We start from the raw sequence: 23281 nt of genomic DNA, 5'->3' as shown, positions 1-23281 counted from the left end.
TAGGGGCTCTAAGAATTTCCCATTTTGTTTGCCTCTGTAACTTTCCCGGGAAGGCCCATAACGCCTATCAGCATCTTAAAGGGACTGTGAATGGAAAAAAGGTTACGAACCTTCGCGCCAGACCGTAAAGACCTTGAGGGATTACTAGGGCTGGCCTTTCAGGGGTTAATGGGTGCTTTCTTATGCAGACCATTTCTAATCTTCACAATAGCCCTTTGAAGGAGGTGACAGTACACCCATTTTTCAGATGCAGAAACTCAGAAAGCGAGAAGCAGTTTAGGGTAAAAGGCAGAGTACCTAACCGAGGCAAATACCCTTGAGCCCCGATTCCAGCCCAAGAATCGAGCCAGCCACTGGGGACCCAGTTTCAGCTTAGCGCTCGGCGCCGCGGCTACTTCCCGCCTCGCGGGGTCGCACCCACCACCCATCCCCTGGCCACACGGTCCGCTTGAGGACGTTTCGTAGACACTTGGCAAGCGAAATCGTTCTTCGGAAGCCGCGCGGGCCCTAACGCTGGGCGGCCGCGGAGCTCCGCCCCACGCCGGGCTCGGCCCCGCCCCCGCTGCGGTCGGTATTGTCCGACGGTTCCCGGCGTCCCTCGGTTCCCCTCGGTAGTTTCCGGCAACGATCGAGAGTTTCTAACGTGCTCCCTGTTGTCTCTCGGCTGCCGTCCTCTCAACCGCCACCCCCCTTGTCGGTTCCCTCTCCCCCTCCCCCCTCAGCCGGCCCCGGCTGGCGCCTCTGGCGCTACGGGCTGGGCAAGATGGCGGCCTTCGGGATCTTGAGCTACGAACACCGGCCCCTGAAGCGGCCGCGGCTGGGCCCTCCTGATGTGTACCCTCAAGATCCCAAACAGAAAGAGGTGCGTTCAAAATATCGGGGTTCTCAAGGGGCCTGAGGCAAGCGATCCGCAGACGAGGAAGCACTGATGGTTTGGTGGGGGGGGGCGGGGCGGTTTGGTAGGAGCCAAAGTCCCAAAAGGGGTAAGAATAAAGTGGGCTGGTGTGGGAGAGTGGGACCTGGGGGGAGGGGGCTTCCCGGGTGTGAATAGGGAATGATGTAGGGGCCACGCTGGAGGCGCCCCTCTCCACACACACGCACACACACACCTCAGAAAGTTGTCTGAGGCAGCTTGGTGAGCTGCGGCTGCTTGTGAGCTTGTAAGGAAGAGTGATGTTGAATGAGCTCTGGGTGGCTGGATATCTTAGTGACTGTGGGGGTGAGGGTGGGGTCCAAATGAATATAAGGGCCTAGCTTTTAAATAACAATCTGTTCTACTCAGAATCCTCCTCCTACCTCTCCCCCTCTGCCCCCCTTCTCCCCCCACCCCTGCGTTGTTCTCTTCTCTTCTGTCCTCCTCTCCCACCACCACCACCCCTGGATGGGGTGGGGAGCTAAAATGTCGTTTTCCTGCCTCAGGATGAACTGACGGCCTTGAATGTAAAACAAGGTTTCAATAACCAGCCTGCTGTCTCTGGGGATGAACATGGCAGTGCCAAGAACGTCAACTTCAATCCTGCCAAGGTGAGACAACCCTGCCAGGCTGAAGGAAAAGGCTGGAAGACTGAGAGGGAGCAAAGGCCCTGGGTTGGGAAGACCTAAAGTGACGACCTGAATGGCTTGAGTTTTCCTTCATAACCCAGTGCTGCCACACTGGTATTAGCCCTTCAGAGGCACGACCACCTCTCTGCCTCTTCTTCCCATCCTGAGGTGTATAGTTCTCTTCCCTCAGATCAGTTCCAACTTCAGCAGCATTATCGCGGAGAAGTTACGTTGTAACACCCTCCCTGACACCGGTCGCAGGAAGCCCCAAGTGAACCAGAAGGACAACTTCTGGCTGGTGACTGCACGATCCCAGAGTGCCATTAACACCTGGTTCACTGACCTGGCTGGCACCAAGCCACTCACGCAACTCGCCAAAAAGGTGAGGTGCTGCTTCCTGGTCTCCAGGCCAAGGTGGGGAACATGGGTATGAAGTACCCTGCTATCCCTGGATGAGGCTACATGGGTGCCAGCTCGTGGCAGTGGTAGAAGTCTCACTATTTGTGATGTCTGTACAGGTCCCCATTTTCAGTAAAAAGGAAGAAGTATTTGGGTACTTAGCCAAATACACAGTGCCTGTGATGCGGGCCGCCTGGCTCATTAAGATGACCTGTGCCTACTATGCAGCAATCAGTGAGACCAAGGTGAAGAAGAGACATGTCATTGACCCCTTCATGGGTGAGTAACTCCTGATACCAGGGGTCCCAGCACTGATTGCATCAAGGAGTGATACAGAGACCCTTGGACTTACTCTCCTTCCTTGTCTGTGTTCCTTGTTTCTGCTTATATCTTGCATTCACTCCGTTGGCAAACATTGCGTGTCTTGAGTATCTACTGTGTGCATGTACGGGGCTGTCAAGGTGACTGGTCCCTTATTCCCACCCTTAGGATGCTTATAATCCAATAGGGATGCTAAGGCATATGTATGAATCACATAATTAGAGAAAGTATGTGTATGCATGTGTGTGTGTGTATCAGAAGAGATGGTGAAAGACTTGAGCGGACAGAATTATTTGGGGACACCTGGGAAGGCCATGGGCAGGTGGCATTGGACCAGAGCTTGAGAGGATGAATAGGATTTAGAAGGATGGTGATGGGGGGTGTAGGCGTGGGGTGGGGACAGAAGATGTTCTAAGCTGAGGGATGGTGTAAAATAGACCTTTCCTCACCTTTCCCCTAGAGTGGACTCAGATTATCACCAAATACTTATGGGAGCAGCTGCAAAAGATGGCTGAATACTACCGGCCAGGGCCCGCAGGCAGCGGGGGCTGTGGTTCCACCATAGGGCCCTTGCCCCATGACGTAGAGGTGGCAATCCGGCAGTGGGACTACAACGAAAAGCTGGCCATGTTCATGTTTCAGGTAGGAAGAAGGGCCATGGGATGTGACACCCAGGTGGCGCCTGGTCTCACATTCCGCCAGTACAGGACAGAATCCACCTGCCAGCTTGCCCCAGCTGTGTTTCTCTTCCTCCTTTGATTTAACCTTATTGCTTATAGTCCCCAAGGAAACTAACACTCTTCCCACCTCCTTGGACCCATAGGATGGAATGCTGGATAGACATGAGTTCCTGACCTGGGTCCTTGAGTGTTTTGAGAAAATCCGCCCTGGAGAGGATGAGTTGCTTAAACTGCTGCTGCCCCTGCTGCTGCGAGTAAGGCCTGGGGTTTGTGGGGGGCGAAGGGTGGGGGGCTCTAGGGAGGATCAGAGGAGAAAGAAGTGGGGAGAACTGGGTGTCTTGATGGGCATGTCTTCACAGTACTCGGGGGAATTCGTTCAGTCTGCATACCTCTCCCGCCGCCTTGCCTACTTCTGTACCCGGAGACTGGCTTTGCAACTGGATGGCGTGAGCAGTCACTCATCTCACGTTATGTCCACTCAGTCGACAAGCACACTCCCCACCACCCCGGCTCCCCAGCCCCCAACCAGCAGCACAACCTCTACACCCTTTAGTGACCTGCTGATGTGCCCTCAGCACCGGCCCCTGGTTTTTGGCCTCAGCTGTATCCTTCAGGTGGGTACTGGCTGGACCCAGGGAAGCATTAAGAAGCATCCAGAGAAGGCTTGGATGCCCATCCTGGAGAATGGGGGTGATTCTCAGTGGGAGGTGGGAGCAGGCACTGAGTACTTGCTTGGAGATTGTTGCTTCTCACTCCTGGGGCATTAGTTCCTTTCTAGGACTTGAGTAGGCCCAGAGCAAAAGGAGGGGATGAGGGGAGAGGCTCAGAGCTCAGAGACAGAGTGGTGCTACACCAGGGACTCAGAATGACGTTAGACCAGAAAGCTCAGGCTGGGGTCTTACAGTGGGGTTCTAGAGAGGGAGCCATGGGAACAGAGCCTGACCCAGCTGTTCCTATGTGGCAGACCATCCTCCTGTGCTGTCCCAGCGCCCTGGTTTGGCACTACTCACTGACCGATAGCCGCATTAAGACCGGCTCACCACTCGACCACCTGCCTATTGCCCCCTCCAACCTGCCCATGCCAGAGGGCAACAGTGCCTTTACTCAGCAGGTAAGTCCCACGAGGAGCCAGCCTGGTGCCCCTGGATTGAGATGGGAAGCTGGACTGCTTTTTCAGAAATAGCGACTTAGACGGGCGCCTGGGTGGCTCAGTCAGTTACATGTCTGCCTTAGGCTCAGGTCGTGACCCCAGGGTTCCTGGATGGAGCCCCGTGCCTGAGCTTCTGCTCAGCAAGGAGTCTGCTTCTCCCTCTTCCTCTGCCTCTCCTGTAGGCTCGCACTCTCTCCCTCTCTCTGTCAAGAAAGAAGAAAAGGAAATAGTGACTTGGGGTCTGGTACAGTCCTTTGTGCCTAAGCCCTGGACTTCTGTACGCCTTGGTTATCCTTAATTAAAGCACTCCCCCTTTTCCCGTACCGCAGGTCCGTGCAAAGTTGCGCGAGATTGAGCAGCAGATCAAGGAGCGAGGACAGGCAGTTGAGGTTCGCTGGTCTTTTGATAAGTGCCAGGAAGCTACTGCAGGTGGGTGCCAGAGGACAGAGAGTAAGAAGGGTGTTTGAAGAAGGGATGGTAAGGACCTAGCGATCTGCAAGTCGGAACGCACTGGGCTTCCTGTTAAGTACCCTTTCCCGCTTTTCCTCCTGAGGCTTCACCATTGGACGGGTGCTCCATACTTTGGAAGTGTTGGACAGCCACAGTTTTGAGCGCTCTGACTTCAGCAACTCTCTTGACTCCCTTTGTAACCGGATCTTTGGATTGGGCCCTAGCAAGGACGGGCACGAGGTAAGCAAGAAGGGGAACAGAAGGAGCCAAAAACATGGCAAGAGCAACAGTACACGTGAGGGGAAGGCGTGGCAAGGCATGGACACTGGAGATGTGTGAAGAGACGATCTTCCTGGGCCTGGGCTGTTTTAAGATGGGCCCCAGTCTTGAAGAAAGCAGAGCGTGGTACTTTATCTCCAACCCTATCCTGCTCACCCCCATCTTCCTTGGGTCTCCAGATCTCCTCGGATGATGACGCTGTGGTGTCACTACTGTGTGAATGGGCAGTGAGCTGCAAGCGTTCCGGTCGGCATCGCGCTATGGTGGTGGCCAAGCTGCTGGAGAAGAGACAGGCTGAGATTGAGGCCGAGGTCAGGGGGCAGAGATAAGAGAATGTGGTTGGCCAGTGGGGCAGTGACGGCTGGGGTTGGAGAAGGATGGAGCTGAGTAGCGGATCCCAAGTTCAAGTTAGGAGAATACAGAAGGGGTACGGACCCTAAAGGGAAAGTTGAAGACCTAAGGCAACAGTAGGAAGGAGTATGTCAGTGTTGGAGTTAGGGAGGCAGGCAGGGCTTCAGTTGGGAGGCGGTAAAGAAAACAGAGGTCAGAGTGGGGATGGAAGTGAAGGGCTTGGCGGTGGAGGCGAAGCAGGGGGCATTTGAAGCATCATGCGTGGAGAGGTGAAGAGGCCGGCCCAGACCGATGCTGGGGTTTCTTCTCTCATCTTGTAGCGCTGTGGAGAATCAGAAGCCGCAGATGAGAAGGGTTCCATTGCCTCTGGCTCCCTTTCTGCTCCTAGTGCTCCCATTTTCCAGGATGTCCTCCTGCAGTTTCTGGATACCCAGGCTCCTATGCTGAGTATGGACCCCTGCCCCACTCCGCCTCTCTCCGCGGAGACTCAGTTACGTGCCACTGCCCCTGAGAAGTGTAGTGAAGGGCTTTCTGGTGTCTATTTCTGTCTTGGGCTCTATGCAGACTGAGTTTGGGGTATAATTCCAGCCTCTGATCATCTTATGGTTGAATAGAATAAAGGAATAAGGAGAAGAACCCATGCCAGAAGCGTTCTCACACATAAATAGCAGCAAGGATGCTCTCTTCCTTTCCGAGATGGGGTGTGGGGCAGGAGGAGGGTGAACTGACTGTACTCTGTCCCTCGGGTTTGGGTTTGGGGAGTTGTTCCTCGTCTTGCCCACCTCAGGTACTCTAGGAGCACTGTGCCTCAGGTGTGCTTCTCTCCTTTGCTGCCTGTGTCCCGTGCTCTCTTAAACCCTCTTTTCTCATTCCCTCCATGCAGCGGACCCCCGAAGTGAGAGTGAGCGAGTGGAGTTCTTTAACTTGGTCCTGTTGTTCTGTGAACTGATCCGACATGACGTTTTCTCCCACAACATGTACACTTGCACCCTCATCTCCCGAGGGGACCTCGCCTTTGGAGCCCCCGGCCCCCGGCCCCCATCTCCCTTTGACGACCCGGCTGATGACTCGGAGCGCAAGGAGGCTGAGGGCAGCAGCAGTAGCAAGCTTGAGGTGAGCAGGCCTCGTCTTGCCCTCGCTACCTCCTTCAGACATTCCCAGACTCCTGGCTCTCAGAGACCTCCAGATATCCCTTCCCCGATAAGGGGCTGGTATGGGCTTGGCGCTTCGGGGCTGGCCCAGCCCTCTCACATCCCTTGTTGGCATTTGCTCCTCACAATGGGATGAGGGGCTCTGATCCCCCTCCTTGAAGCTGAAGGGAATGAGGTGCAAGGTGGGTATGTGACTGTTTAAAGCTTGACTCCAGATCTGATGCTTTTCCCAACGTGGTCTCCCCACTGACTTCGCCGTCCACCTTTCTAGGTGGTGGGGAGCAGCTCCGTGGGGCTAAAGTGACTTGGCTTATATTCTGTGCCCTTAGGACCCAGGGCTCTCGGAGTCTATGGACATTGACCCTAGTTCCAGCGTGCTCTTCGAGGACATGGAGAAGCCTGATTTCTCAGTAAGTTTGATCCCAGCGTGGAAGAAAGAATCCAGCTCCTGAGGTCCTCCTGTTTTGCCTCTCTGGGGAATTTCTTTATGCCCCTGACCCCCTTTTCACCCTCTAAATGTTCTGCCCTTTCACCTTTTCTTAGTTGTTCTCCCCTACCATGCCCTGTGAGGGGAAGGGCAGTCCATCCCCTGAGAAACCAGATGTTGAGAAGGATGTGAAGCCCCCTCCCAAGGAGAAGATAGAAGGGACCCTTGGGGTTCTTTATGATCAGCCGCGGCACGTGCAGTATGCCACACACTTTCCCATCCCCCAGGTACTGTCCCCCAGCTCCTTGAGACCTCGGTTTTGAGCCGAGGTTTCTGTCCAAGGATTGTGCTGTGGGGTTGGAGCTGTGCTTGTGGGTGTGGTATGCTGGGAAGGGCCTGAGAACTGGGATGCTGAGGGTCATGGAGCATGCTTTTGAGAGGAGGAGGGAGCGAGACCCATGCCAGCGTCTGATGGTGCTGCTGGCATGCAGGAGGAATCATGCAGCCATGAGTGCAATCAGCGGTTGGTCGTACTGTTTGGGGTGGGAAAGCAGCGAGATGATGCCCGCCATGCCATCAAGAAAATTACCAAGGATATCCTGAAGGTTCTGAACCGCAAGGGGACAGCAGAAACTGGTGGGTTTGAGGCTCCTGAAACAGATCTCCCCCTAGGAGTGCCCTAGTCAGTGTCCCCTTCCCCAGCACAGGGAACCCCCAGTCATGTCCCCATGTCCTGTCTCTTGGAGTCTCCTGAGAGCTCTAGTCCTTTTGAAACTTCCCCCCTCATTCCCCCCCTCTGCAGACCAGCTTGCTCCTATTGTGCCTCTGAATCCTGGAGACCTGACATTCTTAGGTACCTCACAGTAAGCCCCATACTGCCCGCCCTTCCCCCTCCTCTCCCCCGACCTAGCACCTCCCTGTACGTATTCCTCCGAGGTCCATGTAGTCTGTGGTCCTCCAAACCTTTGCTTCACTGACCCCTTCCCTTCATCCCTCCCCCACCCCCTCCTCAACCCTCCCTTCCCTTCTCCCCTTCTCCCTCCCACCCTTCCTCCCTGCCTTCCTACCCTGGTCCCCCCCCCCACCCATAGCCTTCTCTCCATACCCCCCTCCCGACCCCCCAGTCAACTAGTTCTCTTCCCCATCTGACTGCTCCCTTTCCACTGTCCCCTCAGGTGGGGAGGATGGGCAGAAGCGACGACGCAACCGGCCTGAAGCCTTCCCCACTGCTGAAGATATCTTTGCTAAGTTCCAGCATCTTTCACATTATGACCAGCACCAGGTCACGGCTCAGGTGTGGGCCTAGGTCCTGCCCTTTTCCCAACATTCTGCCAGCCTGCCCTGTTTTCCTTTCCTCCTCCTTCTCTCCCCACTAGGCAGGCTAAGCCTCCTGGTCTCATCCCTGTCTGCCATCTTCCTTTTCTTGCTTCCCTGGTTCTTTCTGCGTCTCTCCACTCCCGTCTCACTCCCACTGCCCTTATTAGGTCTCCCGGAATGTTCTGGAACAGATCACAAGCTTTGCCCTTGGCATGTCATACCATTTGCCTCTGGTGCAGCATGTGCAGTTCATCTTCGACCTCATGGAATATTCACTCAGCATCAGTGGCCTCATCGACTTTGCCATTCAGGTGGGGAAGTTGGGGAGATGAGGGTGGAAGAAGGTTTTTGTGCTGTATGGGGTCCCGAGGTCAAGAATCGGGCCTCAAGCCTGTGTCCTGGGCTACTTGGGATGGGCAGGAAAGCCAGCCCGTTGGGGGCTGGAGGGTCAGGTGGAACACGAGCTAAGAAGGCCAGACTAGCAGCTCACATGCTCCACAGGGAGGCCCAAGAGATAGATGAGAGCATTGGGTACGGACTGTCCTCCTGCGGTGGAGTTCATAAAACTGTATCCTAGAGATGGGTTAGATTGTCAATGTGGCTTGTGGCGTTAATAGAATAAAGGACAGTGGCATATGGCAACAGGGTCCTTCTAGACTGAGGCAGCTGCAGTGGGAAGGGGCTCGGGCCTGTCTGGGCAGTTGCCTCACGGGAAGGGAGGTTATATGGCACACAGGGGCCTCTTCTCATCTCTCACCACCCCCCAACACACACATACTTGCTCTGCCAGCTCCTGAATGAACTAAGCGTAGTCGAGGCCGAGTTGCTTCTCAAGTCCTCAGATCTGGTGGGCAGCTACACTACCAGCCTGTGCCTGTGCATCGTGGCCGTCCTGCGGCACTACCATGCCTGCCTCATCCTCAACCAGGACCAGATGGCCCAGGTCTTCGAGGGGTAAGTGGGGGCCGCGAAATAACTGGGTGGCTCGGGGCTCTGGCTAGTGCCAGTGGAAGCGGGCCCCTGAAGGACACGGGGCTCTCGCCATGGCCAAGCCCCTGCCATTTGGGCAGGCAGGGAAGACTAGTACCAAGAGCCATGAGCCTGTGTCCGGGGACCTTCATGCCTTGGCTGTGCACATGGCTTACGGACCATCTCAACCTTGCACCCTCGTGACAGGCTGTGTGGCGTAGTGAAGCATGGGATGAACCGGTCAGATGGCTCCTCGGCGGAACGCTGTATCCTTGCTTATCTCTATGATCTGTACACCTCCTGTAGCCATTTAAAGAGCAAATTTGGGGAGCTCTTCAGGTAAGAGAGGTGGGAGGTGAGAGTAGAGAGTGGGACCTTGGCCCATCTCCTTCCCATTACCGCTCAACTCAGGAGCAGGGCACAGCCTAGGACCCCGCTGTCTCTGTCTGGCCATCTGGGAACTCTGCCCTTCATGTGTTCTTGGTTCTGGAGAGTAGGCCTGCCTCCTTATCAGCCTGGCCTCCAGCCCATCTCCAAAGGGCCCACACTCCTACTCTCAGCCTCCAGAGGCCTCCCGTACCTTGTTCTCACTGGGTCCCTGTCCCGCCCAATCGGCTTGGTCCCATCTCCCTTTTGCTTGTCTCAGGGTCCCTGGTGCCTCCCTTTTTTCCCCTCCTCTCCCCCTTCCCAACCATCCCTCTGCCTTGCCAGATCATCCCCGACATTGCCGTGTCCCTTCTCCCACCCCTGCAGCGACTTCTGTTCCAAGGTGAAAAACACCATCTACTGCAATGTGGAGCCCTCAGAATCCAACATGCGCTGGGCACCCGAGTTCATGATTGACACTCTGGAGAACCCCGCAGCTCACACCTTCACCTACACGGGGCTAGGCAAGAGTCTTAGTGAGAACCCTGCTAACCGCTACAGCTTTGTCTGCAATGCCCTTATGCACGTCTGTGTGGGGCACCATGATCCCGATAGGTATGGGGCGTACTGAGTGGGGAACGGCGCTCCTGCCTGAGTTTGGGAGGGATGAGATGCCCGGGAGGTATGGCAAACTTGGTTACTGCTGGGGTGGAGATGAAAAGTTAATGAGTCTGAGGTTTTGTGGAACAAGGTTTTTCCTGAGGGCATTTGTACTTCTCCCCAGGGTGAATGACATCGCAATCCTTTGTGCGGAGCTGACAGGCTATTGCAAGTCACTGAGTGCCGAATGGCTAGGGGTCCTGAAGGCCTTGTGCTGCTCGTCTAACAATGGCACTTGTGGTTTCAACGACCTTCTTTGCAACGTAGATGTGAGACTTCTGCCGGGTCCCGCTGGGGCGTGGGACAGTTCCCAGGGCTTTTTCGGGAGGGGGTTTGTCCTGGTCGTCAAGGTTACAGAGGGACAGAGGCCCATAGAGCGGAGGCCGACCGCTTTGAGTTGGCAGCCTCTCTGCGCAGAGGTGGGATATCTTGGCTGCTTTTTTCTCCAGGTCAGTGACCTGTCTTTTCATGACTCCCTGGCTACTTTTGTTGCCATCCTCATCGCTCGGCAGTGTCTGCTCCTTGAGGATCTGATTCGCTGTGCTGCCATCCCTTCGCTCCTTAATGCCGGTGAACTGCCAATCCATAATCCCTAGAATTTCTGTACCCTAAGTTTGACTAGATACCCGATGGCCACACACTCACTGTTCAGTGTGAGGCTCCCCAGTACCACCAGAGGCTGGTCCGGTGGTGTGCCTCCCTCTGGGAGTGGCCTCATTCTAACCTGCCATTGGTGGCCCCGATCTTTCGATCTTTCCATGTTTTGACCCTCCAAGGGACTCCCCTTGCACTGTAAGACAGTTGGTTGCCCCACCTCTCCTTGGGCATTATCTTGTCATATTTCCTTTTGCCTGACTTTGCCTTCCCTTGCAGCCCTTTGCCAACACCGTGTCCCTTCGCCCTGTCCAATATATTTTTTTTAAGCTTGCAGTGAACAGGACTCTGAGCCGGGGGCCCGGCTTACCTGCCGCATCCTCCTCCACCTTTTCAAGACGCCACAACTCAACCCTTGCCAGTCGGACGGAAGTAAGTGACCCTGATCTGGGCCAGCCAGCAGTAGAAAATGTGGCTACCACTGCCACCGCCCACCCCCACCCCCCGCCCCGTTTCTACTTTTGCTTCCCCTGACTTCAGCTCCCTCCCCAGACAAGCCTACAGTAGGAATCCGTTCCTCCTGTGACCGCCACCTGCTGGCTGCCTCCCAGAACCGCATAGTGGATGGAGCTGTGTTTGCTGTTCTCAAGGCTGTGTTTGTACTTGGTATGGGATAGGAAGGGAGCAGTGCCAAAAGTGTGTGTGGGGTGGAGTACCAGCCGAGCTACAGAGGACAGTCTTTCTCCCTCCTGAAGGTGGTCTCTCGGACCTCTGGGGAGGAGAGGCGGGAGGGAAGTGTATTTCTGTCCCCTAGGGCCGGATTTGGGGAGTTGCTGCCTCTGTGGGTCCGGGCTGGGTCTGTCCACTGTGTTCAGATCTCACTCTGCCCTTCCCTATCTGCCACCCTTGAACCACAGGGGATGCGGAACTGAAGGGTTCAGGCTTCACTGTGACAGGAGGAACAGAAGAACTTCCAGAGGAGGAGGGAGGAGGTGGCAGTGGCGGTCGGAGGCAGGGTGGCCGCAACATCTCTGTGGAGACAGCCAGTCTGGACGTCTATGCCAAGTACGTGCTGCGCAGCATCTGCCAACAGGTCAGTCTCACCTTCCCCCCTCAGGCCTCCTCGGTGCCTTTCTAGAGCATAGTCCTGTTTTCAGCCATGATCACGCCACCTTTCCCCTATACATCATGGCCTTCGTCAACCCCCAGCCCGTCCCCCTTTTCCCTCACCCTGCTCACCGGTTGCCCCAGTGCCCTGATGACCAGCTTCCTCAGGAATGGGTAGGAGAGCGTTGCCTTAAATCACTGTGTGAGGACAGCAACGACCTGCAAGACCCTGTGCTGAGCAGTGCCCAGGCCCAGCGCCTCATGCAGCTCATCTGCTACCCGTACCGCCTGCTGGACAATGAGGATGGGGAGAACCCCCAGCGGCAGCGCATTAAGCGCATTCTCCAGGTAGGCCAAGGTGACGGGGGTCTTGGAGGAACCAGGGGCCAGGGGGGCCCTAAGGCCTGGGGTGAAACCATAGGAACCCTGAGAGAAGGAGAGGAGGATGGTCAAGGAAGAAGACAGACAAGGATGTGGGCAAAAGGTGATGAGGGAAACAGCTCGGACGTGGGTTTAGAAGTCATGCCAACATGGTCTAGACCCTAGAGTCAGCCAGTGGCTGAGGGTGCGGCTGTTAGGAGTGGAACTGCAGCTCAACAGCGCAAGGCCCAACATCTGGGAAGCCTAGTTCTGGGCCTTGCTTATTGGGCATTTGCTCCCTGCTCAGTCCCCAATGGCGGGAGTACCCAATAGCTCCCAGTTATAGAGCATCCGCTTTGTGCTGAGTGTTGTGCACAGCACTCTGTGTTTGTCCACCTATTTAGACTGTCCAGCCCTGTAAAGGAAGTAGGGGTGTCTGTGTTTGACCAACAAGGACTCCCAGGCTTGAAGAGCATAAGTGACTTTCCCAAGGTTACATAGCTAGTAAGCTTAAGAGTCAGCATGTGAACCCAGGTGGGCCTGTGCTATGCGCCCCCACCCCCGCATCCCCTACTCCGTCCCCACTTGGCCAAGCTGCTTCAGACATTAGGGTAACTGGAGGGAGGGTGGAGAAAGAGAGCCATCTGGAAGAGCTACAGGAATGAGGTCTTCTCAGCCCAGAGGAGATAATGTCACAGAGAGATTAACTCACAGTAGTAGCCTTCAGATTTGGAACGGACTTTGAGGAGCTGGTTTAAAATAGGAGAAGCAGGCTTCAACTTGAACATCAAGGATTTAGGGTAAGCATTAGGGAGAACTCACCTCTGCAAAGGAATGTGAGGCTGTGGAACAGGAGACCAGGGGAAGGTGAAGTTTTCCTGAACCGCTTTTATTTATTTTTTTAAAAAAGATTTTATGGGGCGCCTGGGTGGCTCAGTGGGTTTAGCCTCTGTCTTCGGCTCAGGTTATGATCTCAGGGTCCTGGGATTGAGCCCCGCATCGGGCTCTCTGCTTGGCAGGGAGCCTGCTTCCTCCTCTCTCTCTCTCTCTCTCTGCCTGCTTCTCTGCCTACTTGTGATCTTTCTGTCAAATAAATAAATAAAATCTTTTTAAAAAAATAAAATAAAATAAAAAAGATTTTATTTATTTATTTGTCAGAGAGAGAGAGTGAGAGAGTGAGCACAGGCAGACAGAGTGGCAGGCGGAGGCAGAGGGTGAAGCAGGCTCCCTGCCGAGCAAGGAGCCTGAGGTGGGACTCAATCCCAGGATGTTGGGATCATGACCTGAGCCGAAGGCAGCCGCTTAACCAACTGGGCCACCCAGGCGTTTCCTGAACCGCTTTTAAAATAGGGTGGATTTTCAGCCCTTTTGGGTCGTGTCGGTGGAGGCTTTCCTAAGGAGAGGGACATGGAGGTTCCTTTCAGACCTGTAGGCTTATGTGTTTCAAGGTTGCAAGAGGTCAGGAACTGGTCTTGGGGTGGTGAGTGGCTGGGGCCGGGGTGCATGTTGATGATGAGCTTGGGAGTGGTGTCTCTGTCACAGAACTTGGACCAGTGGACCATGCGCCAGTCATCTTTGGAGCTGCAGCTCATGATCAAGCAGACCCCTAACAATGTGAGTGGTGCCCGGCCCTCTCTTTCCCGTGCCCGCTTCCAGCTCCACATGCCTCACGAGGGTGGGTCACCACAGAAAAACCCATGTCCTGCCCTTGGGTTCTTGGGCTGAGAGAGAAGAGAGGACGGGAAGATGGCAGACGCGTGGGGCTGAGGAATAGGGAGGTGGGCTGGGGCTCTGTGCTGTGGGGGAAGGTTGGCGGTGGTGGTGGCAGAGGCTGTTTCTGTGGTCATGACAGTGAGGAGGTGTTCGAGGAGAAGATAGTGGGGAATTGGAGAAATGGGGAGGTGCTGGAGGGCACAGCACCCAGCAGAGTTGTCTCTCCCCACTCTCATTACCCTCCAGATGCCTTTCTCCACCCTCATTTCCTACATCTCCTACCATCTGTTTTCCTTCATCCCCAGTTACCTAGTTAGTACCTCATGTGCCTTTCATCCCCCTGCCCTAGGAGATGAACTCCCTCTTGGAGAACATCGCCAAGGCCACAATTGAGGTTTTCCAGCAGTCAGCAGAGACGGGGTCTTCTTCTGGAAGCACTGCCAGCAACATGCCCAGCAGCAGCAAGACCAAGCCAGTGCTCAGGTTGGGAAGAAATGTGTTCAGACCCCTTATGAGTTGTTCTGCTAGCGTAAATGATTTCAGTCTCACAGAGGTTCTAGGTCTGTCCGTCAGGTGAGGGGAGGAGGGGTGCTTCCACCCTGACCTGGCTCCTTTGGGACACTGTGTGCTCTGTCTGTCCTCCAGCTCTCTAGAGCGCTCTGGTGTGTGGCTGGTGGCCCCCCTCATTGCTAAACTGCCCACCTCAGTCCAGGGGCATGTGTTAAAGGCGGCCGGGGAAGAACTGGAGAAGGGTCAGCACCTGGGTTCCTCTTCCCGCAAAGAACGTGACCGACAAAAGCAGAAGAGGTAGAGTGGCTGTGGAGGGGACCAAGATTGAGGGGTAGAAAGGAGAGGATGCAGGGCCAGGGAAGAAAAAAATTGGGGACACGGGTGGGGATGAGAAATCACAGGAAAGTGGAAAATTGGAGGGTAAGAGTGGACACGGTTGAGCAGAAGGCTAGATCTTTTTTGGTTAATTTTATTTATTTGAGAGAGAGAGACAGAGATAGTGAGAGAGAGCACAAGGTGGGGGAGGAGAGGGAGAAGCAGGCTCCCCGCTGAGCAGGGAGCTCCATGCGGGACTCCATCCCAGGACCCAGGAATCATGACCTCAGCTGAGGGCAGACGCTTAACCTGACTGTGGCACCCCAAGAGGCTAGATCTTGAGAGAGTAGAGTCTGGGGCTTGGAATGATGAGATGGGCAGCTGCCTAATTCACATCTCATGGTCCTGTCCATGTTCTTTTCCTCTTCCTCCCTTCTTTAGCATGTCCCTGTTGAGCCAGCAGCCATTCTTATCCCTGGTGCTGACGTGTCTGAAAGGGCAGGATGAGCAGCGTGAGGGCCTTCTCACCTCCCTCTACAGCCAGGTGCACCAGGTACAGGCCCCGGGGCCACTGAGCTGTGCCGGAGGGCAGAAATGGGTGCCCCTGAGGCCACCATGTCCCCAGAACCTCCAGTACTTAACGGTCAACGCCTTGAGTGTTTGGGGATGGAAATGAGAAGATGCCGAAAGCTGGTCGTTATGCTTGTTTCTGTCTCAGATTGTGAATAACTGGCGGGACAACCAGTACTTAGATGATTGCAAACCAAAGCAGCTCATGCACGAGGCTCTCAAGCTGCGGCTCAACCTGGTGAGGGGGGCTCCGGGGAGAAAAAAGATGTGGGTGGGACTAGAACTGCTCCATAGAGATGCCTCCCCACTCCAGCGCTGGCCAGGGGTGGCGGCGGAGGGTGCTGAGATGGAGGGCCCAATTTCCACTGGGTCTTTGAGTACTGATCTGGCCCTCCTCAAGACATGGGACCTAAAGTGGTTGAAAGTCTGGATCCTTGCAGAGACCCTGCCTCAGTACCCTAGATTCTGGCTGGGACCCTGGAAACCCACTGTGGAATGTTGAGTGGAATCCTGGACATCCCTTAGTCCAGCTCCCATGGGTTCCTAAGTCAGGAACCCGAGGCCCAGAGGGGCCAAGAATGTAGTCATTGGCCTGGACTCACATAACAGATCCTGGGTCCGACTGGCACGTGGTGGGAGCTGGGCGAAGTGGCAGCCAGGCTGGGTTCTGCTGTGAGCTTTCCCAAGATGCCAGCCTTGGCCCCTGAGCCATCTGACAGGCTCGTTGTGGCCCTGGCAGGTGGGGGGCATGTTTGACACGGTGCAGCGCAGCACCCAGCAGACCACCGAGTGGGCCATGCTGCTCTTGGAGATCATCATCAGCGGCACCGTGGACATGCAGTCCAACAAGTAAAGTACTCCCACCCTCTGCCCTCAGTCTTGCGCCTGGGAGGTAGTCCCTTCCCCCATGCCAGGTGCAAGACGCCCTGTGGCTGGCGCAGCTCTCCCTACTTGGCTCCCACCCCGGAGCCACTGTCTGGCCTAGCCTCTTTCCTCTCTGGTTCTCTCCCGGTCTTCTCATCACAGCGAGCTCTTCACCACTGTGCTGGACATGCTGAGTGTGCTCATCAACGGGACCCTGGCCGCGGACATGTCTAGCATCTCTCAGGGCAGCATGGAGGAGAATAAACGTGCCTACATGAACCTGGTGAAGAAGCTGCGGGTGAGCAGAGGAAGCGAGGGCACGGCTCTGGTGGCGGGGGATGGGGACCGGCCCCTCAGCTCCCTCTCCACTGACCTTGCACACGCCGTTCGACTTCGTTCAGGCCAGAGCCGCCTCCCCTCCACCTCCCTGTCCACTTCTTGTTATCTGTACAGCAAGGGTTTACCGAGTGTTGTCGTCGTGCCTGTTTCTCTGCTGTCCCTTGAGACTTCCCATCACTCCTTTGCTGTGTCCTTGAACCCTTGCCTGTCTTCCTGTGCCTGCAGAAAGAACTGGGGGAGCGCCAGTCAGACAGTCTGGAAAAAGTTCTCCAGCTGCTGCCACTGCCCAAGCCGACCAGAGATGTCATCACCTGTGAGCCGCAGGGCTCCCTCATTGACACCAAGGGCAACAAGATTGCAGGCTTCGATTCCATCTTCAAGAAGGAGGCACGTCCCCTTTTCCTCCCATCCCTTTTCCTATTGCAGCACCGATCCCCCCACACCCAGCTTTTCCCTCCTCTGGGCAAGAGCTCTCCCTGCATGAACCTTGCTGCTACGACTGGCTTACCAGGCGGGGGAGTCCATGGGGCTCTGCTGGCAACAGCTGTCTCTGGGGTGTGGAGCTGATCACTGAACTTTTTTTTTTAACATTTCTGCACCCCATCTTGAGAATCTCATCCTCATTCATCTGTCTCTTCACCTCTACCCACCTCCCCCCATCTGCACCCACCTTTGAACAGACAACCCATTTCTCAGCACCCTGTCCTCCTCCACCCTGGCCAGCACCCCACCCATCTGTCTGGCCAGCTGCTGGATTTCTGTTACCCTGCATTCACCTGTGCCAGCTCCCCCATCTCTGCAAAACTTTCCCTGCCCCTCGTCTCTGTCAGCTGCAGTGTTTGTTGAGTAACCCGGATGGCTGTGGAGAGCTGAGAGGGGGAGGGAAAAAAGACGAGGCAGAGTCTAAAATCTAGAGTCCAGCCCAGTCACATGTACTCTGTCTTCACTCCTTTTCCTGGCCCATTTGTCTTTCTGAGTCTTTCTCTCTCTCTCTGCCTGACTTTCTCCCTTGGCCCTTCTCTGTGTCTCTTTGTGCACCTCTTTGTCTCTCTTCCTGTTTCTGTCTCTTTCTCTGTTTTTGCCTTTCAGTCTCTTCCTGCCTTCCTGTTGCTGTGTCTTCCTTTGAATGTCAGCATCTGTGTGTCCCTGCCCATCACCCTCTCCCCTCTGAACTCTGTCTGCTCTGAGCGTGTACCTCAGAGTACATGCTGTTGGTGTACATGTGTGTTCATGTCCGTCCCTCTCACCGTCTCCCAGGAACTGACCCGGGTCTGGGTTTGTTTTTGGTTTTTTGTTTTTTGGGTTTTGTTTTTTTTTTTTCTCCGTTTGATTGCCAACAGATCCTTCCCCCTCTCCTACAAGCCCTCAAGTTCTGTCTCCTGTTTGCCAAATCTCAGCAGCTCACTGTGTGTCATTTTCTGGAGCAGGGTCTACAGGTTTCTACCAAACAAAAGATCTCTCCCTGGGATCTTTTTGAGGGCTTGAAGCCATCCGCGCCACTGTCCTGGGGCTGGTTTGGAACAGTCCGGGTGGACCGACGTGTGGCTCGAGGAGAGGAACAGCAGCGCTTGCTGCTGTATCACACCCACCTGCGGCCCCGGCCCCGCGCCTATTATCTGGAGCCGCTCCCGCTGCCCCCGGAAGATGAGGAGCCCCCTGCTCCCACCCTGTTAGAGCCTGAGAAGAAGGCTCCAGAGCCCCCCAAAACTGACAAACCTGGGGCCGCTCCACCCAGTACTGAGGAACGCAAGAAGAAATCCACCAAGGGCAAGAAACGCAGCCAGCCACCCACCAAGACAGAGGTTAGTGCTGCCCCCCCAAACCCCCACCCCTTTATGCTCCCACAGCCTCTCTCTCTCTGCCCCCACCTGATAATTCTGTGCAGCTTCTGGTTTCTGAGGGAAGTGAAGGGGAGGTGGGGAAGAGGTGCCATAAGAATGACAAAAATGAGTCACATAGGTCTAGCTCCTCTGCAGCCCTGGTCCCCCACCTTGTCCCACCTCTCCCCCGCACCCCCTACCCAAGTTACAGTCCACTCACCTTCCTCCTCTGCTCTTCATGCAGGACTATGGAATGGGCCCGGGAAGGAGTGGCCCCTATGGTGTGACGGTGCCCCCAGACCTCTTGCACCACACTAACCCTGGTTCCATATCGCATCTGAGCTACAGGCAGGGCTCCATAGGCCTGTACACCCAGAACCAGCCACTCCCTGCAGGTGAGAGCCGGCCCCTAGGAAGGAGAGTTACCTGAGCATCCCTCCTGCCTGAGGGACAGTGTTGCATCCCTGAGGATGTGCCCATGACCGGGACACTGAGCGGGAACTCAGGTAATGGGGAGCCTGGCGAGGTCAGCCTTCTCCCCTTTCCAGGCGGCCCTCGTGTGGACCCATACCGCCCTGTGCGGTTACCGATGCAGAAGCTGCCCACCCGACCACCTTACCCTGGAGTGCTGCCCACAACCATGACGGGAGTCATGGGACTTGAACCCTCGTACAAGACCTCTGTGTACCGACAGCAGCAGCCCGCGGTGCCCCAAGGACAGCGCCTTCGCCAACAGCTCCAGGCAAAGATAGTGAGAGGGGCAGTAGGGAGGGCCGTCAGGGAGAGGGGCTTTGGGGGGTCATGAGACTGAGGAGATGCTTGGGATTTTCGCAAGGACTTGGCAGAGCGGGAGCTATGAGAACCAAGACAGCAGGAAGTATTTTCCTGAGTTTGAGTTTGTCTCCTTTTTTCCCTCTAGCAGAGTCAGGGGATATTGGGACAGTCATCTGTCCATCAGATGACTCCCAGCTCTTCCTACGGTTTGCAGACCTCCCAGGTGAGGGCATGAGAGGGTGAGAAGGGGGTGGGGTGGAAGGGGCTTGAGGCCAGCCACCCTGTGCCGCCTTGGCCCTGACCCCCTCTCTCCTCTTCCTTCTCTCCAGGGCTATACTCCTTATGTTTCTCATGTGGGATTGCAGCAACACGCAGGCCCCGCAGGTACCATGGTGCCCCCCAGCTACTCCAGCCAGCCTTATCAGAGCACCCACCCTTCTACCAATCCTACTCTTGTAGATCCCACTCGCCACCTGCAACAGCGGCCCAGTGGCTATGTGCACCAGCAGGCCCCAACCTACGGACATGGGCTGACCTCCGCTCAAAGGTATTACCCAAGGCATCTGTGTGTGGGAGGGGGTCGGGGGGGCTGTGAAGACACACTGGGCTGCAAGGACGCCCAGTGGGGGTGGGGGAAGCCCATGCCAGGAGGTGATGGGACTAGTCTGAACTTTCAGAGATGTGACGAATGCTTAGCTGGCCCCAAAATGCTGGAGCCAGAAGGGACCCTGGTGACCAGTAGGCTTCCGTCCCCTTGCCTGACATTTCTTGGAGGCCCTGAGAGGGGAGGGTCACTCCTCCCACTATGATAAGGAAAGGTCTGGAGCTCTTAGATGTACTGTGTGGTACGGAGTCATCCCGCCGGCAGCAGAGCAGTTACATGCTGGAACGGACCAGCCACTGAGCCGTCCTACCATGCCGAATGCTAATTGGGCCTTTTAGGACTCGGGAGCCATGTCTTGAGGCTCTGTGGCTTGGGCTCTAGGACACCAGGGAGTGGAGCAGAGAAAAGCCCTCTCCTTAGAAGCATCAGTCAGCCACCCACTGTGTGGCCAGCACTCCGCTAGGACAGGGTAGGGTGAGAAAAGGTTTTAGAAAATACAGAGCCCCTCACCACAGAGAATTTTTCATCCGGTCGGGGAGAAGAGACTCACACAGAAGAGCATTTAAGGGTCATGGTGAGGAGAGAGGTACGATCAGGTAGGCAGTGGTGTGCTGTGAAGTAAATGGGAATTCAGAAAAGGTATGGTATGATGTTGTTGTGGGCCTGAATCTTTAGAGGAAGTTTCATGAAGGAGGTGAGATTTGAGTTGGCCTTTGAAGGATAGCTGTAATTTAGATTGGTGGTGTGGAGGATGAGAAAAGGGAGTCCAGGTAGATGACAGAGTGTGAACGAAGACGGGACCAGAGTGAGGAGGGTGACTTGGGGCCATGGGGGCAGGGGATGGGAAGAAAAATATGGGTAGCATGTAAAATTCACACTGGTGCAGTAGTAGGAGACGGGCGGGGGACGGGCAGGTGATACAGGGCTTCGAGCGCTCCGTGCAGAGTTGAGACAGAGTCCCACAAAGGGCTCTTTTGATCAGAAAGGCCGTGTTGTGAGTCGATGTGTTAACAGATGAATATGGGATGCAGGGATAGGACACGTGGGGAAGGAGACGGAAGACTTGAGAGGGAGGGTCCGGCCGGGAGGTAGCCTGTTGCTGTGCTGTATGTGGGAAGGCATGAGAGCAGGAGAACTCCGTGGTCTTTCCGATTCTGAAATGTTCCCCGGGGACACTCCACCAATAGCAGAAAGCAGCTCAGTGGGTGCACTCTAGAACACCTGCTCTGTACTAAGACTGATTTTCGTTCTTTATAAGAGAAAAGCAGTGAAAACAGAATTGGGAGATGTCTTGCCATGAAGGTGATGAGCCCTTGAAATGGGGTGATGCCTTTGCCCCTTATTCCTCAACATAGCAATATGTCAGAATGTAGACGGGCCCTTCTGGTTAGCACCAGGGGGAGTGAGTGAAGCGACTTGTCAAAGTTTCCTTCAGGTCAGGGATGGGGACTTCTCCTCCTCCTCCCCCCCCACGCCCCCTACCCCCACTTTCCTACCTCCTACCCCACACCCCCCACACCCCCATCCTGGGGGCCGGGTCTTGACCTTCGTCCCACTGGTCTTGGCAGGTTTTCCCATCAGACCCTGCAGCAGGCCCCCATGATAGGTGCCATGACTCCGCTGGGCGCGCAGGGCGTCCAGGCCGGCGTGCGATCGGCGTCCATCCTGCCCGAGCAGCAGCAGCAGCAGCAACAGCAGCAGCAACAGCAGCAGCAGCAGCAACAACAGCAGCAGCAACAGCAGCAGCAGCAACAGCAGTACCACATCCGGCAGCAGCAGCAGCAGCAGATCCTGCGGGTGAAGCCCTAGGCCTTCTGGGGTCTGGGGACCCGGGAGGGGCGGGGTGGTATTCTTTGGGGGTCTGATGCAGGTGATGGGGTGAGGTGGCACCGGCACCAGGGAGTATCCCCTGGCTCTCAGTAAAGGCCCTAAAAGTTCCTGTCCTCCTCTTCCCCCTGCTGGCTTCCAGGGGGGCCTGTGGGAGTGCCCCGGGGAGTCCACACCAATGGGATGGTGGGGGGGGTGGAGGGGGTCCCCTCCCTCTGAGGCCCAGCACTCTTGATCGCAGCAGCAGCAGCAACAGCAACAGCAGCAGCAGCAGCAGCAACAGCAGCAGCAGCAGCAGCAGCAGCAGCAACAGGCACACCAGCAGCAGCAGCAGCAGCAGCAGGCAGCTCCTCCCCAACCCCAGCCCCAATCCCAGCCCCAGGTAGCCACTGGAGCACAGAGCCTGGCTCAGGGACGGTTGCCCAGGTTGGGCACACAGCCAGTGAACCGGGTTGGGCAGTTTTTTGGGGAGCAGGGGGTCAAGGTGGGAGGCAAGGCATGGCCCCCGAAAATGGGCTCAGGAGATGAGGATGGAGAACAAGGCAGAAAGTTCAAGGTCAGTCTTCCACTTCTGGTTTCTGCCTCAGTTCCAGCGCCAGGGGCTTCAGCAGACGCAGCAACAGCAACAGACAGCAGCTTTGGTCCGGCAGCTCCAACAACAGCTCTCCAGTAAGCCTGCCTTCCTCCTCAACAGCACCCCCCCCAATCGGGGGGAGAGCCCCAGGGACTGCATAGTGGGGTGGGGAGTGGGGGCTGGGAGGAGCTCCTGTGATTGCCTCAGGCCCAGGTCTTCCCATCCCTTCCCTTGGTACCTGAATAGCCTTTCCCTGCATACCTACCTCCTTGCTTGGTCTCCCAGCCTGGATCATCTCTGGTTTTCCGCAGATACCCAGCCACAGCCCAGTACCAACATATTTGGACGCTACTGAGCCACCTGGAAGAACGGCTTGTGCCCTGGATGTGGCCCCACCCCTTCATCTTAATTCCTGGTCTCCTTTTCAGGCTAGCACCAGTAGTGGTTGGGGCTCTTCCCTCAGGCTCCATTTTTAATAAGTTTTTAGTATTTTTGTTAATGTGAGGCGTTGAGCTGTTGGGTTTTGTATATTATTTATATAGAGACCCCAGAGCTGTTGCACCCAATACACAGAGCTTCTTTGCAAAGGAAGTGTGTGACTTCTGCATGGCTGGCAAGGGTGGGCTCTGGGGAGAGTGTGGGGGGTTGGAGCAACCAACCAGTCAGAGCCTTTTGTCCCAGGTCCCATCCCCGTCCCATCCCGTTCCAATTCAACCCTCTATTTACCTTCCATCCACTCAGTTTCTGAGTTAGTTGGATTGCTACTCTCCTCTCTTCTCTAGCCTGGCAACATCTTGTATAGGTTTGGGCCATGAGTTTCTTAAGGGCAGCTTACCTTTTTAGCTAGACATTGCAGGTTCTTTGTAGCTTCTCTCCATGAGGGCTAGACCGCTGGGGTTGGGGAGGGTCCGTGAGGCAGGAGGATTTTTTTTTAAAGATTTTATTTATTTATTTGACAGAAGGAGATCACAAGTAGGCAGAGAGGCAGGCAGAGAGAGAAAGAGGAGGAAGCAGGCTCCCTGCTGAGCAGAGAGCCCGATGTGGGGCTCGATCCCAGGACCCTGGGATCACGACCTGAGCCGAAGGCAGAGGCTTTAACCCACTGAGCCACCCAGGCGCACCTAGGCAGGAGGATTTGAGGGGAAAAAAAATCCATAGAACCTGATTCTTCTGCCACCCATCCCACACACTCACTGGGTTTTGAACAGGCTTCAGGATGGAGGTTGTGACAGACACTGCCTACCTTTT

At 55.6% G+C, this 23281-nt stretch overlaps 1 protein-coding gene across 1 annotated transcript; it reads left to right on the top strand.

Moving 5' to 3' along the window:
* The first annotated feature begins 615 nt into the window (after positions 1-615).
* On the top strand, positions 616-22624 carry MED12 (mediator complex subunit 12). Its single transcript, XM_044235877.1, has 45 exons — positions 616-862; positions 1420-1524; positions 1733-1924; positions 2061-2220; positions 2723-2904; positions 3086-3196; positions 3302-3556; positions 3907-4053; positions 4422-4521; positions 4646-4782; positions 5001-5132; positions 5493-5619; positions 6056-6285; positions 6653-6733; positions 6867-7037; positions 7242-7386; positions 7553-7603; positions 7926-8044; positions 8235-8378; positions 8858-9021; positions 9244-9375; positions 9790-10017; positions 10187-10331; positions 10512-10632; positions 10987-11088; positions 11209-11322; positions 11574-11749; positions 11932-12111; positions 13666-13737; positions 14186-14319; positions 14482-14643; positions 15103-15214; positions 15380-15469; positions 15971-16080; positions 16258-16393; positions 16660-16821; positions 17862-18236; positions 18499-18649; positions 18803-18996; positions 19174-19251; positions 19358-19575; positions 21201-21429; positions 21701-21841; positions 22047-22128; positions 22345-22624. The coding sequence occupies exons 1-45, from the start codon at positions 764-766 to the stop codon at positions 22386-22388; spliced, it is 6540 nt and encodes a 2179-aa protein (XP_044091812.1). The 5' UTR covers positions 616-763; the 3' UTR covers positions 22389-22624.
* Positions 22625-23281: the final 657 nt, after the last annotated feature.

This window comes from Neovison vison, chromosome X (assembly GCF_020171115.1).
Source record: "Neovison vison isolate M4711 chromosome X, ASM_NN_V1, whole genome shotgun sequence".
NCBI lineage: Eukaryota > Metazoa > Chordata > Mammalia > Carnivora > Mustelidae > Neogale > Neogale vison.
The sequence above is the reverse complement of the archived record's forward strand: the minus strand, read 5'-3'. Positions and strand labels throughout refer to the sequence as shown.

Coding starts and splice junctions, on each gene's coding strand:
- MED12 (XM_044235877.1), top strand. CDS start 764: ATGGCGGCCTTCGGGATCTTGAGCTACGAACACCGGCCCCTGAAGCGG. Junction 18,997..19,173: donor GCCTTCGCCAACAGCTCCAG/GCAAAGATAGTG, acceptor TTTTCCCTCTAG/CAGAGTCAGGGGATATTGGG. Junction 19,576..21,200: donor GGGCTGACCTCCGCTCAAAG/GTATTACCCAAG, acceptor TGGTCTTGGCAG/GTTTTCCCATCAGACCCTGC.